The following is a 19,714-nucleotide window of genomic DNA, read 5'->3' as shown; positions in this document are numbered from 1 at the left end:
TGATAAAGGAAACAATGAAAAGGACCAGAGAAAATTTAAAGATCGACGACAAAAATTAACAAAGACAATCGTTTCTTCTTTCTTTATTTACTTATTTTTTTTTCTCTCGTTTTATGAATTAAGAACATTCCCACCAGGAACAAAGGAGATTAAAAGTTAGCAGAAACAAGAGCGTAACACAGGTGCATTAGTCTCGAATCTCTTTAAAGCCATACCAGGATTCTTTCCTCTCTTCTCCCTATTTTTGTCTCCCTATTTTCTCTCTTCCTTTTTCCTTTCTCTTTATCTCTGTTCTCAGTTCCATGCGTTTCACCGTTATTCCTGATTCCCCAGAAAAACAGTAAATCCGTCTTTTGTGCGAGCATCCAGTATCTGGAATCAGTCTGTCGACCGCGAATAAAATAGAAAAATAAAAAAAAAAAAGAAAATAGGAAACGAGTAATACAAAGAGGAAGAGAACACATTGATGCAACTCGACGCTACGCGAAAATGAAATAAGGATAGGTATTTCATCCCATCTCTTCTCGTTCTCATATTTTTGCAATATGCAATGAACGTTCGTTGCGTATTCCTTCGTGCCATTTTCCTTCTTTCCGCTTCTGTCTTCTTTCTATCTATCCCATCGAGAAGAAATCACGTTTCGGCCGGTTCGCTCGCGATAAAAGTATAATTCTCGCCTGCCGAGTTGCAAATTCGTTTTTATTCCCCCGTCGTTACTTGGTGTTGTTGTTGTTGTTGTTGGAAAACAGAAATTGGCTGGTTACCGTGGCCCGACCGTCTTCAAAGTTAAATTGCACCGGATGTTCCTTCGTTGACCCGGTTCAAAACCGGCACTATCTTCGATATTACGAAAATTCTTGCGTTCTCGAATTGCGAATCGAGATCCTTCTTTTCGCGTAAAACGAGTCATTTCTGGTCGAGATGAATCTTTTCTTCTGGTTTTATCGTCTCGAACGTTCGTTTCGAGCGAGGATGTGTAGATGTAGATGTTTGATTTGAAGAAGCTTCGTTCTTCGTTTGTTTTTTTCGTTTGTTTTTCAAATTTATTAACAAAGCTTATTGGGCTACTATGTTTAATATCGAATTAAAAGGATTTGCAAGCAAGAATTAAACAGATGGAAAGAAGGAGAAAGAAATTAAATCGAAACGAAGTAAGAATTGAGGATGAATGTAAAAAAAAAAAAAAAAAATACATGTGTACAAAAAAAGAAAAAATTTTTTGAATAGAAATTAAAAACTAGAGAAGGAATTTTTCAAAGGAATTTTTCAAAGGAATTTTTAAATAGAAATTGAACGTTATATGGCAAGAGTTATACGAGAGTTAAAAATACGCTTGTGAATAGAGAAAGCTTCGTGAACGGAAATTGGGAATTTATTAAAAAAATAACTTACACACGAAAACAATCAGAGCCCTTCCCAAAGAATTCAAAAATATATTCAATTTCCTGTTTCAATTTTCGCATAAAACAAAATTGAATAAATTGAAAATTGAACAAAAATATATACAAAAAACGAGAAATAAAGGAAGAGTATAAAAGGAAAAAAGGAAAAAAGAAAAAAAGAAAAAAAGCATACCTCAATAGCAAGCGCTTGAACACCATCTCTAGCCTCTGCACCAGGCACGTAAACGTTTTCCTCGGATATCCAAAGTATCTTGGTGTGTCTCGGCTCGGCGCAAAATTCAACGACAATATTCAGCGATTCACCCTCCTTCGCTGTCACTGTTTGATTAGGTGGATGAATCATGGGTCGACCTGGAACAAAAATTCGCAAACAATTCTGTTAACCCTCCGGTCGTGGTACGCGGCGTATACGCGGTTCTTTTGTCGGTCATAAATCCACCCTTCGGTTCCGGTAGCATAACCCAACCCCTTCCCTCATCTCTCTCTCTCTCTCTTTCTCTCTATTATATCCTTATCTCACTATATCTTTCTACCTCCCTCTTTATCTATAGAGTTTGCACAGAGCTTTGTGTCTTGTTAACTGCGAAAATATCTCAGCATGTAGCTAAACGACGTAATCTTTCGTAATTCCTGCTGAATTATGTTGCCATCCTGTTTCTATCTTAAGTGGAACTTCATTAAAGCGATCGAATGAAATGATGGCCATGTTGAAACGTCGCAATAACGAAACTATGCGAATATAACGCGTAATGTATTCGAGTAGTTTTCCTAATTTGGATTTATTCCGAAAGCTGATCGCGCCATTCTCCGTGACGTTAGCGAGAGAAATTGTCGGGGAATCGATATTTTGGGTTACTAGGTAATTATTAAAACGAGTGTTCAAACGGTCTGTATGAAATTCGGCCATGGTATCGCGTACTTCGAATTTCGCCGGTCAATTTATACCGTTTGGCAATCGTGTCACAATGGTTGTTGCGAACAATGAAAAGGTTGATACGTTTATAAACCGCGATAATTATCGTTATTGCAGTAATTTATCGTTGCAAACGCCCTCATCGCGAGCGCGATTTATATCGAGCATGTCCACGAATTTTTCCGCATGGAAAACAAACAATTGTCAAAACTTGATTGAACGACCACTTTCAATTTAATTTCAATATAATTTTAAAATATTCGCTCTTCCGTTTAACGACGATTCTCGATTTATGTTACACATTTATCGAGCGATATCATGAATGAAATAAACCACTCTCTTACGATCCCATTCGCTATTCTTTATCCTTTTGATGAGACCTCCCGATGCCCGTTGCACGTAAAATTCTAAACGACCATCGTGCTCCCCGTAACTTCATTTTTTTCCTATTATTATTTATGGTCGTTTTTTTCATATTTACGAGCCGGATCGCATCGAAACATCGGTTTTTTTTCGCGTCGATTCGCGGTAACGCTCGCGACGCTTTTGATTTACTCGTTTCCACGAGTCTCGCCAATCTCTAGTGTACAAATACACGCATTTGCAGCCATCGAAACCGGACTAGACCAGTGTGACAATATGACAGCAAGTTGCAACGACTCGTTACATCAGCAGAGATAGGATAGAGAGAGGGATAAATAGATGAATAGAGAAGTGAGAACGGATGGATAGAATGGTTTCTCGATTTCAAAGCTTCAAGGCGATCGTGATTCTGGGACAGTTTCACCAGTTAAATCTCGTCAAAATATCCTCGTCGCTCGAGGCAACGACCTGAAACGTGTACCAACAAATATATTCAGATATCTCAGAATCGATTTGATCACGATTAAAAGATCGATAAATGATCCAACGTCGATCTGTAGCGTTTCATTATTAAAGACAAGAAAGATCGGAGAGATAAAGTTTTTCTACGATAAGATAGAGAAAATATTTTAGAAAATTATGATTTTATTTCGACAAGAAGGATGAGTGAAAATTGTCAGAGTGCTATTACAATTTCGAATCATTCTTATTGCAAGAGATTAATCAATTAATTATCTATCCTTGACACAATGGTTCTGATCGAATCGTCCAGGCTTTCAAAGTGATTTTTAACTGATCGCTATTATCACTTATATCATTTACATTCCGTGAAGATGTTATATTTACAATCTCCTTATTTAATCAATTTCATGGAAATAAAATCGCGTCAATATTTAAAACTTTCGTCGCTTCACATTATTTAATTATTGCGAAAGAAAGCGACAACTCGAAAGAGGTTGAACAAGCATTGTCTTGGAAAAGGAAAAATCTTGCTCACGTAGGATTCGCACGTTTGCCAAAAGCGTTAACAAACTCTCTACGGTCCCCGATTCCACCAACCGAGACCAATAACCCCCTAAAAGAGCAAATCTTTCGGTTTAACCCGACTCGGTTTCCATTTCCATTCACGGTGTCTTATCGAAACGATCGACGAAGGACGAGACACCGGGGCCAGCTGGTACGCGATGTCGTAGCAGCAGTTTTGTTGCTGCACTTTGGCTAATTGAAGCGTGGATGCCGGCCGGTTACCCACGACGAATCCGTCCCTTTCCTCCTTTCAGCCACATTCTAACGCCACCGATCCCTTACCCCTTTCCCCCGACCACTCTCCTTTTACTCGTTCTCATCTGCATGGATTTCCTGCTTCGTAAAGCAAGCTTTCTGACCCTGGTTGGCCCATCTGCAACGGTGAATAGAAGCGGAACAGTACACTCGGCCGTGGCTGCTCATGAATATTCCTACGACTGAAATTACTGGAATACCTTGGCTGTGCCTCTTGTTTCTGCGGCGAGGGTGAAAGCGCACGGCCGTCTGTCCGTCTGTCTGTCTGTCCGTCTGTCTGTCTATCTATCCGTCTTCTTTCTCTTCCATCAAACCCCCCTGTCCCACCTGTACCCCTTTCAATATCTACGTCTATCCATGTTCGATACCGGTTGGTGGAAACGTCTGAGTCAGGATTGGACTTGGTTTTTTCACTTTTTCACTCCCCTCCTCTCTTTCTTTTCTGCTTTTTCTTTCTTCTTTTTCTTCTTCTTTTTTTCTTCTTCTTCGTTTTTTTTTTTTCCTTTCAATCTCGATGAATCGATACGACGGAGGCGTACGACCTCCAATCTCGCAAAAGTTCATCTCGAGAAGTTCGTTAGGAGTTAAGGTTGATTTTATAGTTGAAGAAATGCTTTTCGAATAATTGATTTCGAAGTAACGTGGAGAAGTTGGTCTGGTTCTTTCGTTTTTTTTCTTTTCTTTCCCTCCCCTCCCCCCTCCCCCACCTCTTTTTTCACGGCACTGTTTTAATTCCAAGTTGAACGTTGTTTGAATATGCGTGGGAACGAAAGTTTGGCGCGAATGCTTTGATTGCGGGCGCTGGGGCCACGCAATTGAAATGTATGCCGAGATTGTGCACCCACTTTGTTTGAAGCGAAGTTGAGGAAAATTTGAAACAAGTTAAAATAAACTTTTAGAAAATTTGAAATTGTCCATAGGCGCAAATAATATTTGATATCTTTTCATTTAATATACGAATCATAGACAAATCAAAAAAAAAAAAAAAATTTATTCCAAAAAAAATTTATAATAAAATAAAAATATTTATTTCTATTCGTATAATTTCCTCAATTGTATTTTGGAATGAATGAATGGAGAGAGAGAGAGAGAGAGAGAGCGAGAGAGAGAGAGAGAGAGAGAGAGAGCTTTTAACACGTAGAAAGGAAGAACGCATAGATGTACGTTACGTTAATATTATTATTCATATATTTACGTGTAAAGTTATAATTCCATCTCTCATCGTAATTGAACGAATAGTTTTAGAATTCTTGCACGTATAAAATTGAAGAAATATTTCATCACCTCTTATTTCAGAAATAGTTTAAATAAACGGTCTTTTTTTTTTTTTTTCCTTTTAAATCCCGTCACCTTTCCATCTTTTTTACATTTTTTTCCATTTCTGAATCCTTTCACAGTTCTGCACGTTCGTTAGCTAGCACTCGGCTCCATTTGTCCATTCGCGCGCACGTGTTCAATTATACAAATGAAATAACTGATAGTTTCTGAACTTTAGGTTCTGGTTGACGGAACAAAGCTGGCTTAATTCCACCATTAATTCTAATTGAAATGATTAATGAAATCAACTATGGCGAAACGAAAATGCGGCATCCGAACGGGATAACTAATTCCAGAGAAACGATGTTCTGTCTGCGCGTACGAAAACAAAAATTATAAATCGATTAATTTTCCATCTGTCTATTCATTGATATTTTTTGTTTCGAATATATAACGCGAATATATAACGCACTCTTATTTTATCCCTTTTTTCCCTTCTTCCTTTTTTTTATGTATCTTGAATTTTTGTCCATCGAACGAAACACCGAATGTCGAATCTGAATTTTAAAATTCGATTTGACGTACGATTTCATATGAAATTCGCGAAAATGTAAATGCGCCCGCAAAAGATTGTAAAATTTTCGAACGATTTCACGAACAATCTCTTCCAAATCTCGAACTTTTTCCTCCACCTATTTTCGATTCTAATCTTGAAAAAATCCGAGATACGTTATTCGTTCTACTTTCCACGTCTTTTCTACGTCCTTTCTCTCCCTTCTTCCCTGATGGAAATTCTTAGACGTTGGTCGCGAACGCGGGCAGCAGGACAAAAATAAAAAGAAGAAGTTGAAAAAGAAAGTGGCGGTCGTTTCGGTGAATCTTTTATATACATTTCGACTCCACTCGCACGTGACACACATGCGATCCTATGCATTATGGAGAACGTTATTAAGAATGTGAAGAAAGTCCAGATCTTCCGTGTTCTAATTATAATTTAAGCTTCCTCCGGCCATGAATAACTGAAGCTACTGAGGAATAAATTGAAAGAGAGGAGGAGAAGAAGGAGGAGGAGGAGGAGAAGGAGGAGGAGGAGGAGGGAGATACGGAAGCTCTTTATCTTAAGGGTCGTGAATTAAAAACGACATCGTGGACACTTTTCCGTGCGTTCCGCGAAATTTCTTCGTGAACGATATCGTTAAATATTTCAAAGATATCGCGCGAAATGATATTTCCAGGTTTATTCGAGGATTCGTTCTTGATGGAAAGTTAAATATCGTATCATCGACAGAATCGTCACGTTCTTCCGGAAGAAGAACACCGTTATCCTTTTTTTAATTATTCCAATCAATACTTTGAAACAGATTTGAAAAATCACGAGTGTATATCATTCGTATTATCCTTCTTCTAGAATCTTAGAATCATTTCTATAGAGATTTATATTTGAAGATTCAGAGTACTCCAAGATTCTCGTAAATTTTTCTAAAAAATTTTTCCTTCAAAAAATTAAATAAACGAAAGCTCGCATATCGCAACGTATCTTGAAAAATGAAAAAAAAAAAATACTAGACGATGTATATTTTAACTAGAAAAAGACAGTCTACTAGTGACTTTTTAAAACAATATTCGTTTCTCTTATTTTTCAACGCGAGAAGAATGAAACGGCCATCGAGTTCAACGACCTTAATCGCTATGAACCACTCCTCCCCGTTTCGGCCCTACATTGGAGTTCAACAACGCGTTTTCAAAAAAAAAAAAACACACACACACACACACACAAAGGCAATTTCAAAGAGTTAGGAAACGGGAAGGTTATTTGAACGAGCGAGCCACGCTCGATTATCGGTGACAAGTGTCAAACGTTTACACGAAACGAAACGTTATTACACGTGCAACGGGGTAATACGGGGAGGGGTTGAAAAAAATCCCGTTTGATTGACGCGTCTCCTCTCGCGAGAATGGTCACCTGTCTCTCCTCTCGAGTTAATTATTATCGATTAACGAAAATGGGAAATGAAAGAGAGCGAAGAGAAAGAAAGAAGTGAAGGGAGGGGGAAGATGAGGGGAAGGAGGGGAATCGTCGCGTTTTTCGAGTGAAAAAAAAAAAGAAAAAAGAGAGAGAGATAGAAAAAAAAGAAACGTATAAAAATCCTTGCCCCCGGTCGAATTCCTCGTCTGGGACGACTTCCGGGAGGAGTCGCTTCCCCGAAAAGTACCTCTTAGCATGTTAAATGAGCCGTGGGGAATGCGACGGCCACGGTGATTCATCCTTGGCTCGATCGTGGAAAAAGTTTCGACAAGAACGAGCACCGTTACCGTAACGAATCCTTTCGACGACTCGCGTGCTGCACTTTGTTCCATCGAAACTTCGATCTGTCTTTCCAAACTTTCCAAACCTTCCCCCTTCCTTCCTCCCCTTCGTCGCGATTCTCCCGGCCGAGGAGTTTTTAAGTTTGTTGTTTCAGCCAGGATAATCGTGTATTTTATTTTCGTTAAACAATTCGTTCGCTTATCGGACAAGGGATGCGTAAATGAACGCGTAAAAATCGCGAACATGCGAAAAATTAGAAAAATTGAAATTTTGTATAATTGTTTTGTATTATTTTAATTGTTGTAACTTTTAATCGTTTTATATTATTCCGTTACATGTCATGGAATGATATGATAAATGTAGACAAATGTACGATATATTGTATAATGCACGAAATATTGGTTTACGTAAATTTAGGTAAATTTGAATCTTTTGGAAATATAAATTTGTAATTCATAAAATGTTGCAGTGTTATATAATTTCGCATTATAATGTATAACGTTAAGTAAAGATAAATAAATATTAATCGATATTAATCGTTATAATTGATATAAATTGTTGTGTAATTGTATTGTACGTTATTTATAAAATAAATTTTTGAATGCACCGAAGAGAATTAGTCAAATTATATCCAATAATTTCTTATCCCTTTATCGCGATACATGCATTTTTCACGAGCAATTGTAAAAATTACGATTCTCGACTATGCCCCATACGAAAATTCCCTAGGGCAAACAGAACTATAATATCGAAATAAAATTTAAAAGTAAAATCAGATGTCAGAAATTCATCACGGGTGCCACTTTTCTCTAATTAAATATTCTAATGAAACTTTCTCGCTCGACTTTGAAATACAGTGAAAATGCTTATTTGTTTTTTCTGCACATGAGATTCGCATTAAAAAAAAAAAAAAAAAAAAAAAAATAGAGAAAAAAATAAAAAAACGAAGAGAAGAGAAAAAATTAAATTAAAAGAAATTTAATTAAATATCGCGTCATTTTGACTTTAAAAATAAAAGAATTTAAAAAAAATTGTTACACGTGTGTGCATATATATATATATAGCGCGCATCAAGTTTTATCATTTTATCATTTTATAATGCGAACAACATTTTTTTATATATTTGTGAGAAAATAAGGCACCGGTGTTGTACAAATGTAAAATTTCCACGGCACGGATGTTTCATCGCTTAAATGCGGAATGACTACGTACATTTCTGTTTTCCAAGTTAATTTGAAAGCCATTTCTCGGAAATACGCGTTCGATCGTATCGATCGAAGAATCGCACGTTTAATTACCCGCTATTAATTCGTACAACTATTTCCACTCGTCGCAAAGGGGAATGGATCGGCGATATAATCCCCGCTGTCCCTGTTTCATATCATTACCGGTAATTTTACAAATTGCATCGCATTTTTCTGCCGGATCGTCGTTAAATATTCCCAGAATTAATTGGCCGTGCGCGCGTTTAATAATGTAATTTTTAAATTAGTAACCTCAACCCATAGGCATTACCGCTAATTAAACAGTTTTTACCGGGATCCGCGGGGTCGACTCTCTCATTAGCAATATTTATTATCGAAATTATAAAAAGCTTCTTCCTTTAATAGCCTCGACCAAAATATTTCTATCGATCAAGCTAGTTTCACTAGTTATTGACCGTTTCTACTTGTCCATTCGATTATCGGCCGGAATGAAAGAAGAAAGTTGAAACAAGTGACGCCTCCGTTCCCCTTTGTATCTCCTAGCTTCAAGAAAAGGAATGTTAAAATAAAAGACTCGAATATAATATATTTTCCATCTGACATGATAAAAGAATTTAAAATCTCAAAAATTTTATCCACTCTTGTTTCCAGATCGAAACGATTCTGATCAACGGATCAGGAAAAGCAAAATTTCAAAATCGCTACGTCTCGAAAAACTCGTACATGGAACATTTATCATTTCTTCGATCGAAAGTATCGGAAGAAGTATTTTTCATATTCTACGCTACTCGGCCGGGGCCTATTTCCAAGGTTTCCCGGTCAGACCTGATTTCGAACGTCTGACACACTGGTATCGGCCTGTTCCACTTTCGCAAAACGCTATTCGATTCAAAAGCAATCTGTGCGTGAAATTGGGAGCGAGAGCGGACGGACGCACGGCCGAGCGGACAGACGATGAAACGAATTACTTGTGCGCCGGCCCGGCGGCCCACCTTGTAACAGCTTGCTAATTAATCGATTAATTTCCAATCTCGGGATCAGACGCATAAGTGCACTTCCCTGCTCGCTCGCTTCCCACTTGCTTTGTGTCGTAATAGGGATGCGTCTCTGATCGCCATAGCTTCATAACATTTGTCCGAGTCGGCGAGGAAAATTTCCCTCCCGTCTGCCGTTTTATTTCGATTTTATATCAGGTGACTAGAAGAAGGTGCTTTCGTTTTTCTGTTTTTTTTTTTTTTTTTTTTTTACGATTTAATAATAGGAGGAAAAATAAATTTATAAAATTGCGCGATACGTTGATTCAATTGTGAAAAGTGTGAAACTTTAAAAATTGGATTATTTTGAAGTCGAAATTTTACATTCTGATAGTGCATAATTGATTAATTTTGGATTAATCGCAATGTAATTGTTAATTAATTGTTAATTAAAAAAAGGGTTTGTCGTTTTAACGTTTTCTTATTTCGAGTTATTAATCAGTTCTCCGTTTAACCCGTTTGACCGACCGATATCAATATTCTAATATATTAATTATACGCGTAATATATCGGCGAATGTTTGGTTCATTGACTTGTTCGCATATTTAATTATTTGCCGATTAGGAATAATTAAATTCGATTTGCATGAAAATAATAAACGAATAAATATTAATTAAGGGATAGAGTTGTGATGAAATTACATAGAAATCTCTCGCCTTAACGCCGAATTTTCTTCGTTTTGTTACACGGTATACAATCTGTAATCGCTATTTAACAATCTACGATCTCATAGTTCGAATAGCACGACTTTAGAAACAGTAGTTACTAAAACTAAAATTGAAATTGAAATTCGTTACAAGTGAAACGTTCATCGGTTATACTTGATCTTTGATTCACGCCATCAAAAGTGTGATATTACAGGGCAAGAAGATTTAAACACTAAAAAAATAAGTATACATTAAAATTCATCGCGGTATAAATTCCAGTTCTCTCTTTCTCTCTTTCTCTCTATTTCTATGAACCATGGCCGATCTTGTATCCAGACAAAGGATTAACTCGTTTTTCTCGAAAAGAAAATATAATTTTCAACGGAAGAGCGGTGGTTGACGATTCCTTTTTGTTTTCTTCTTTCTTTCTTTTTTTTACGAGATGAAGAATAGAGAAGAAGCCGATAACGAACGAACGAACGAACGAACAAACGAACGAACGATCCATGTTGCATCGTGTTTCTCGGATGAAGAGGGGGGGGGAGGAGGGATGTGAGGAAGGGAGGGAGAAGTGGGGACGAAAGGGCGTAGCGGGTTCGAGAGATTGCTCCACCGGGAGGAACGATATATCCCGGAAAGTTGTGACATTATCCGCGCAAGGATTCACTTGGTTACACGTAGCCACGATACGCGATAAGAATCAACGCCCATTCAAAACTCGCGATAATGTTCGCAGGACGGCGCTATTGTTTCAAGGCGCGAGCCTAGACCGCAGTTATCTCCGCATTGTTCTCGATATTCATTAAAACGCTTGCCATCCTTAGCGGTGAGATACAGAGAGGACGGGTTGGTCCCTCGTTCACTTTTCAAAAGGGCCATCCAATTGTACGCGGGTATTTCATTAATATTCTCTGCGAAATACGCTGCTGTTTATAGGGGAAGAGGGAAACTGAGGGTAAACGGTTCGGGTCGCGAGAAATTTGAGGCGCGCCCCATTTTTCACAAGTTTCGTTCAAATTTTGAACGAAGATTTTACGATTATAGAGATTTTCTTGAAGATAGATTTAAACTTGTGGTGTTGTAAGAAGCGATAGAAGGAATATTGCTGGTATTTTTTACTTTCTTAAAATTTTCTAACCAGCAGAAAGTTTAAAAGTAGAGGATTAAATATATTACGATATATTTATTTTATATCTACATTTTTTTATTCTCTCTTCTTTTTTTCGTTTTCTCTTTCAAGAAAATTTTCTTTTCTTAGCTTCCCCAATATTATTGCATTGTTGAATTTCTCGGTTCGAAAACATTTGTACACAATTTTTTTTACGGTATTTGTCGAATAAGTATTTCCGAATATTGCAAAATGTTGACAGAATACATAATTTAAATTAAAATAAGGAAATTAAAAAATTTTAATACGGTGGCGCCATCTCGCGGATGGACGCTGGAAGCTCCGACTTGTTACTAGCATAGCAGAATGTGCAAGGAGGTATTCGTGACGTCACAGGGAAAGATAGAGTGCGAGATATTGTGCGAAAAGGATAAGATGATACGCCACCAAGTTCGATCATGCGCAGTAACGTTTTTTAATACATCGAAAACTCTACATAGAAAATTTACTAATTATTAATTTTCTACCAAAAAGTTCTGCACTTTTAAACTCGCATCTTAAAGCTAGAACCTTGAGCAAGTTTCTCATATAAATTTTAATAAGAAATTACTTTTAATTAATTATTTATTAACGATTATCATTGATAGTGTTTCAGTTGCCAAATTCTCCATCTGTAACCGAGTAACGAATAATCAATTTATTCGCTCAAACGAGAATAAAATTACAAATAAAAATTATACGTGAATGAAGAGGAAGGAGCAACGTTTAAGATTCACACATTTATATTTACAAATAAATCTCATAATAAAGTGAAATTAACGAAAAATGTGTTAAAAATATTGCCGCCTCGGTTGCGTCAGTCCGCACAAGAGGCATTAATCGCTAAGAAATAATTAATTAAAGAGAATATCCTGCTAAAATTTATATGAGAAACTTTCTCAAGATTCCAGCTTTATGATACGATCTTAAATGTTCAGAAATTTTTAGTAATAAGTGAGTAATTAATTGATTTTCGATGTAGTATTTTTCGATGTTTAAAAAAGCGTTACTGCGCATGCGCGAACTTGTAGCGCGTCTTCTCTATCCTTCTCGCACTATGTTGCTATCCTTATCTGTGACGTCACGAATACCTCCTTGCACATTCTGCTTTGCTAGTAACAAGTCGGAGCTTCCAGCATCCATCCGCGAGATGGCGCCACGGGTACTAAAAGTTTCGATTTATTTTCTTTAATTAACTTAGGGCGAAATATATTTTATGTTTTTATATCTCGTATCAAATTTCATGCATATTTATGAATTTTTACGCATCACATATATCTGTATTATGATTATATTTTTGTTTTTTTCGTAATACGTGTAGAATACAAATATATATTTTTATATATTTTTAAACTTTTTACATTAAATCTATATTTTATATCCGTATATTTTCATATTCTTAAAATTTCGGATATATATTTTCATATGTTTAACAATTTCAAGCGGATGAAATAGATAAAAAGTAAAATTGTAATTAGATTATTAAAAAAAAAAAAAATAATTTAAACACACGAATGCATTAAACATAAATAGATATATACACACCAAAATTAATCAATACCGATATAAATACAAATAAAATTCTAAAAAGAAAAATTTTACTTCGCCATTTCCTTCCCATTTCCTCACACTCTTCTGTTTCTCACTTCTGAAATCATGAAACTCGACGAAGAATTTTTCTCAACTACATCGTTCCTTTGATACGAAATGACGGATTATCATTACCCCTCGTAAATTCATTCGTAAAAATTTTTTTTCCCGAGAAATAATAAAAACGGAATAAAAAAAATATCCGAAATCGGACGCAAACAGAAATTCCATTAGATCTAGCATTAAAGCAAATAAAGGGGGCCGCTATATTAAAAATCCACGTCCCTTGTAAAAATACTAAAAACACCTACGTGTTTCAGTTTACCTATACTCGGAGGACGGGACGCGATGAGAAGTTCTCCGTTTCCTCCGATGTTCTGAAACGGATCGACCAATGGCCGGACCATCCCGGGTAAACGTAGAAAGACAAATTGGGCGGTCGAAGGCCCCTCGAGTTCTCAATTCGTCCTAAGTTAACACCTGAGCTAAGTCGGCTCGTTCTCGAATTCTCCTTTTTCTTTCCTCGCGCGAGAACCGAAACCGAATATCCACGCGTTTTTCCCACCTTCCAAAAAGGGGGGGAGGAGAAGGAACTTACTTCTCTGGATAGTAATTCCCCGCGGAGAAAAGGGTTAATTTGCAATTTTACCGGTGGAACAAGTTTGCCCGGCCGGGTTTGGGGAGGGGGGGGCCTCCTCGTTTTCAGAGGAGACTCGTTTTAACTCGAGCCAAGCAAACTGCTACTACGCGCATCCCCTTTGCGTTCTACGTGTTCGAGCGAAAGAAGGTTGTAACGTTGTTATAAAGTATTAAGGAGAAGGAGATTGTTTAAATTAGATGAGTGGATAGGTTTTTCTTCGATATTTTCGTTTAGAGAATTCATATTAGGTAAGAGTATTGTAAGAGTATTGTTAGAAATTCAACGCCACTTTGAGAATTCTTCTTACACTCAACGATTCGATTGGTAATTTTTTTTTAACAGCAAGCGTGTAATACGTACGCCACTTTCAAGTACATCTCGTACGTGCTACGTAAAAATATATATATATATATTTTAAAGATATTTTGTTTTGCAATCACTTTTTTTCCTCCACGACGTTGTTTTTATTACTACTCTCTTTTTACTGTTCTCCTGTTTTCATTGCCGCAATTCTTTTCTCATTTTTTTTCTTCTTCTTTATATCGCGCGTAACTTCTTCTCTCCCTAGTTTTTTCTTTTTACTCTCGCATTGCTCGGGAATTCGCCTTTTTTTAAATACACGATTACTCTCAGAAGATTTATTCTCCGATCGATCACACGCGTTGTAACCAATGATCGAAATCGGTAGATGCAAAACGTAAAACGCGAGGAATGAAATTTTATTCGAAGTTTAAAGATATGGATACAACGCGTTTCAAAGGGGAACATATTTCGTTAAACGATATTTAAACAGCGATTCCTCCGTAAAATTAAATTACAGTACAGTTACCACAAAAGGAATGGAATCTTCTTCGGAACTGGCTTCCTTTTTCCCATTACTTATTTCCATTCATTAAACGCATCTCCATTCCCTCCCTAACCATCCTCCCTCCGTAATTGCAATCTTTCCTTGTCATCTCGACCATTTTTCCCCCCTCTTGCCGGAACACTTCCGCGTGAAATTCCCGCGCATTGTTCGAGAATCGCCGCGTATTTCCGGCTTCGCAGGATCTTGCGAATCCTTCCACTCGAAAGTGGAGAACGTTTTTTCCCCTCTCTTGCGCCGCTATCAATCCGTCCGGCCTTTTACAAAAGGACTCTTCCTTCTCTTCCACTTTATCCTTTTTTTCTTTACTCGCGATTAATCGGAAAACTCGCGTGTTTCAACTGGGTTCCAAAATTATTGGGTAAACGACAAGCGAGATAAAGAGAAGGAAAAAAGGAAATAGGTATTTTTCGAGGTATTTTCGTATCAAACGAAGCTCTTCTCGAGCTTAACTATTCTTTTATTCTTGGATATTTTGGGATGAATCGTTGTGGACTATTAATTGATTTTAGAAAGATCGTAGAAATTTTGGGATTTAAACAGTAATATATAAGCTCGTACGTTTACGAAAGGACGCAGTTTCTCTCTTCCGCGTTATTCTTCCCTTCTTCTCCTTCTTTTCCTTCTCTTTCACTTTATCCTTTCTTTTCTTCTTTTCTTAATCTCCGATTAATCGGAAAACACGCGTGTTTCAACTGGGTTCCAAAATTGTAAACAGCAAGCGGGATAAAGAGGAGAAGAAAAAGAGAAAATAGATATTTTTCAGCTTAACTATTTTTTTATTCTCGGATTCTTGGATATTTTGGGACGAATCGTTGTGGACTATTAATTGATTTTAGAAAGATCGTAGAAATTTTGGGATTTAAACAGTAATATATAAGCTCGTACGCAGTTTCTCTCTTCCGCGTTACTCTTCCCTTCTTCCCTTTCCCTCTTCCTTCTCTTCCTCTTTATCCTTTTTTTCTTTACTCGCGATTAATCGGAAAACTCGCGTATTTCAACTGGGTTCCGAAATTGTAAACAACAAGCGGGACAAAGAGGAGAAGAAAAAGAGAAAATAGATATTTTTCAGCTTAACTATTTTTTTATTCTCGGATTCTTGGATATTTGGGACGAATCGTTGTGGGTTATTAATTGATACGTGGTTTTAGAAAGATCGTAGAAATTTTAAACGAAACGGTAAATATAGTATAATAGCTAAACAGTATAAGCTCGTACGTTTAATTCTGGCTTGCTCGTCACGAGTGAAATTCTAAATTTGCGATGCACGTTTAATATTGGACGATTATATATATATTTATAATAAGGATGTTTCTCGATCGTGGATGTTATTCTTGAACGGAATGGAAGAAAAAAATATATATACGTGTGTGCGTGTATTCAGACGTGTAACAATGTATAATTAGTTTCACGATTATATCGGAAAATGGATTGTATTAATTGTAACATGGTGGAAAAATATTACGCAAAGCGAAAGGGTAAACTGGTATCAGGCTAAATATTTGAATTTCAGCGAGTATTAATATATCCGTGAGTGGTATGTAGCGTAGCATAATATTTGGTGATATCTAGAAACGCGGAATAATATCGCGTAATTGAATATCACTCCGTATTGATTAACCGAACGAATTTAAATTCTCCTTTGATAGTATATATACTATATCAAATACTGTTCGATTACGATCGATGTTCCTCTTATTTTCGTTAAATAGCCAATCACCGTGGGAAGATATATACGAGACAAGGGAATTTCGAATATTTCGTTCGTTTCGAACGAAAACGATCGAATAATTTTGAAAATTATTGGAAAATATCAGTATCGAGTATTTCGAATAAAAGTTTCAAATATAGTGAAATGAAAATTACTAGAAAGTGAATAGAGTTTCGAAAAATTTGATCAACACGTTAAATCATGTTGCCGAAACAGAAACGTCAAATATTTAAAAATCCTTAAAAAAGGACTTTACTTTTCTCCTATCAATTGGATCAATGGAAGCGAATGAGAAATGATAGATAATCAAGGAAGAGGAAGGGAAGAGAATATTGGAAAGATTGGACGCCTTTTAGTGAGAGCACGGTCGATTAATTCGGAAATCGCGTGGATATTTGCATAGCTGTCGGGATCGTCTCTCTTTCTCTCTCTCCTTCGGTTCACAATGCGAGAAGAAAGATGAAAGAAGGGGTAAGCGTGGTGGCGAAGACACACACCAAGTGGCCGCACTGCCTCTGGAAGAAGCCTTAACCGCATTTCCTGTCCCATTTTCGGTAGTGGCCCACATCGTGGAAAGCTACAAAAGCCGATTCCACGGAAATAAACCGCCAGAAGGCTGACTAAGCCGTCAGAAAGAAAGGAACGGAGTCGCAGGGGTGATGGCGGGGTTGGCGCGGTGGTGGTGGTGACTCGAACTTTTTAACTTTACCACCGTCGCGAAAAATCTGACCTCCTTTTTCCATATCCCTCTTTTCACCGCCACCGTTGAAAATCTACCAGATATCAATTGAAGAAAGAATAAATCGTATCACGATTCTACGGATATTTTAATAGAGTAGAAATTTGAAGATGGACGAGGAAGAAAGGAAGGATTATGAAACGAACGATCAAGGAAGATTGGACGATAAAAATTTCTGATATTCTGAAAAAAAAGAAAAAAAAAAGAAAAAAATTCTATACAACACGCAAATTTCTTGAGTCATTCGTGATACAAAAAAAAAAAAAAAGCGCGAAAGGATCGATAGATATAAAGAGAAGCGTTTAGAAGCGTTTTATTAAGCAATCTATATAAATACTCTTACTTATATAATATTTATACTGCATTTTATATCGGAAAAATAACGATCTACCATCGAAGCAAAATTAAATAATAAAATTCTTAATGAAATAAATTTACGGCCTTGAAAAAGGCCTTTCGCTAAATGGAAATTATTATTTCCATTTATTTTTCATTTCGCTATTTCCGCTATTCGTGCGAAATCATCTTAAACCAGCTCAATGCGACGCTAATGCGTTAATTGACTTTTATGGGACGCGTATGCCGCTCGCAAAGGGTTTAAAGATAATTTCCCATTATTCCTCCTTTAGCGGATGTGCACGCCATCTCCATGCATACAGAATATATACGGGGACGCGCATTAATGAACCGACGTAAATTCAACGGGCGCCAGGAATGCTGAAGAGAGGGAGAAGAGAGGCAAGAATTTTCCCTCCGGAGGAGTGGTAGGTCATCGTTAAAAAGAAAAAGAAGAAGTAAAAGAAGAAGGAGAAGAAGAAAAAGAAGAAAAAGAAGAAGAAGTATAGGGAGGAGGGGGAGGAAAAGTGGAAGCTGTCCCGTAGAATTCCATGCCGCGTGATTACCGTCGAATTAACGAGCGTCTCCGAGATTTATCTCGCAATTTGGATCGAATAGAGCCACGGCTCGTTGCCTGCTTATCGTTCAATCGAACTTTTATATCATCGATGTGCTCGGTTACCCAGCCTGGTCAATCGGAAGTACAACGCTTTGCAAAAGTTTTTCCCATCACGAATATATTTTCACACTCTTTTCTCCGAATTAGAAAGACTCTAAATCAATTTTGGAGCGTTCAATATACGATTAACAAGATCGTTGTAAGCAAAAATTTCCCGAGAATAAAGATTGTCCATCACGAAATTTGCTTGAAAACTCTATTAAAATTACGGAAAATTTAAACCGCTATAAGTCCGAAGATAATAACTTTCGGTCAACGAATGAAGGACCGTTAGAAACGCGAAACCTTACCCTTTAAAATGTTTTTTGAATTATCTCGATACGACTTCCGGTTCTCGAGATATCGTCGTGTAAAGAAAAAGTAATTTTTGATCGTTTATTGTCGTTTACTCTCGCTCGCGCTTCGTCTCGCTGACCTATCCCAAACTTCAGATAAGCGACAGACGCGATTCCTGGAAGGACGCAATAGTACACATTTCCATGAAAAAAAAGTAGGTCATTGGGCCATTCACGATTTCTGCGCTATGCTAAATATTATGGAAACTTTGAGTCCTTATATCTTGGCAATCGAACGAGATATCGGGATAAAACAAAAAGTGACTTCAATGGCATAGTTTTCTCTCTATTCGCTGACAAATTTTTAATTTTTCCTCGTATTTTTTTATACGAAAAATCAAAGTCTCATTTACCACTTTGAACGTGAACGTAACGAACTGTAAAGTAAGTAACGCCAACATCGTAATCCTTTTTTTTTTTTTAGATATTTTATTCGAATAAAAGATTAATGAAAAAACAAACTGTAATACGAAACTTAATGGATTTTTGTAGAATAACGTGCTACAAGTCGAAAGGAAGAGGAGTCGGTCGGTCTGGCTTTCGATTTGATATACTATTGAAGGAATTGGATTGGGGAGTTGTAAGGTCGATGTACGGAAGCATGCGTGCATTTCAAAAGTGATCCCTTGTGCGATAGAACGTGGAATTTGAGGTTTATTTGAAATTTGATGCGAAGGATTGATGCGAATTGAGTGTTGCGCATAACATCGTACAGTCTTTCGAACTTGATGGTAAAGTTCCAGTTCGCGTCTCGCGCACTGATATAAATGTTCGTGCATGTTTGTGCAGTTGAAATGATGTTACCGATGTAGAAATGCTCGAATCGGACTGTTTATCAGACTAGATGTTGCTCGCTCGGTGGTTCTGCTTGATTTGCCTACCAAGTTTACAAATATGTGCATCGAGAATTCATGAATGTTTTGATTGGTTAATGTTGTAGAAATGGTAATGATCAACAACAATGTTGAGTTAATTAGTAATTTAGTTAAATCGAAAAGTATGAATTTTTTAAAAGCACGTAAGTTTAAAAATATTTAATTCTTAAGATAAGATAAAGTAAGAATAAAACGTCGGATCGTTGAAATAATTAAAGGGAAATTGAATAAAGTCTCTTCAACGTGACGCGAATAATAGCGCCGATTCTCAATTTATTCTCTTAAAATTAGAGATTTCTGTAACGGGATTGGAAAGAAGTTTAAAAAAAATAGATGTATAAACGAGCGAATAATTGATGGATTAAAATTTTCTTTAATTTTCCTAT

General features: G+C 36.9%; 1 protein-coding gene across 2 annotated transcripts in view; it reads right to left on the bottom strand.

Moving 5' to 3' along the window:
- Positions 1-19,714, bottom strand: part of tei (irregular chiasm C-roughest protein teiresias) — a 310,935-nt gene that overhangs the window by 5,777 nt on the left and 285,444 nt on the right. For both annotated transcript variants that reach the window (XM_086912166.1, XM_086912165.1), the window contains one exon: positions 1,576-1,754. In XM_086912166.1, coding sequence (XP_086768292.1) covers positions 1,576-1,754 — 179 coding nt within the window. The remainder of the gene's footprint in view (positions 1-1,575; positions 1,755-19,714) is intronic.

The sequence above is a fragment of the Apis florea genome, unplaced genomic scaffold (assembly GCF_048593485.1).
Source record: "Apis florea isolate Af1SG1 unplaced genomic scaffold, ASM4859348v1 contig_3367_pilon, whole genome shotgun sequence".
Taxonomy (NCBI): domain Eukaryota; kingdom Metazoa; phylum Arthropoda; class Insecta; order Hymenoptera; family Apidae; genus Apis; species Apis florea.
The sequence above is the reverse complement of the archived record's forward strand: the minus strand, read 5'-3'. Positions and strand labels throughout refer to the sequence as shown.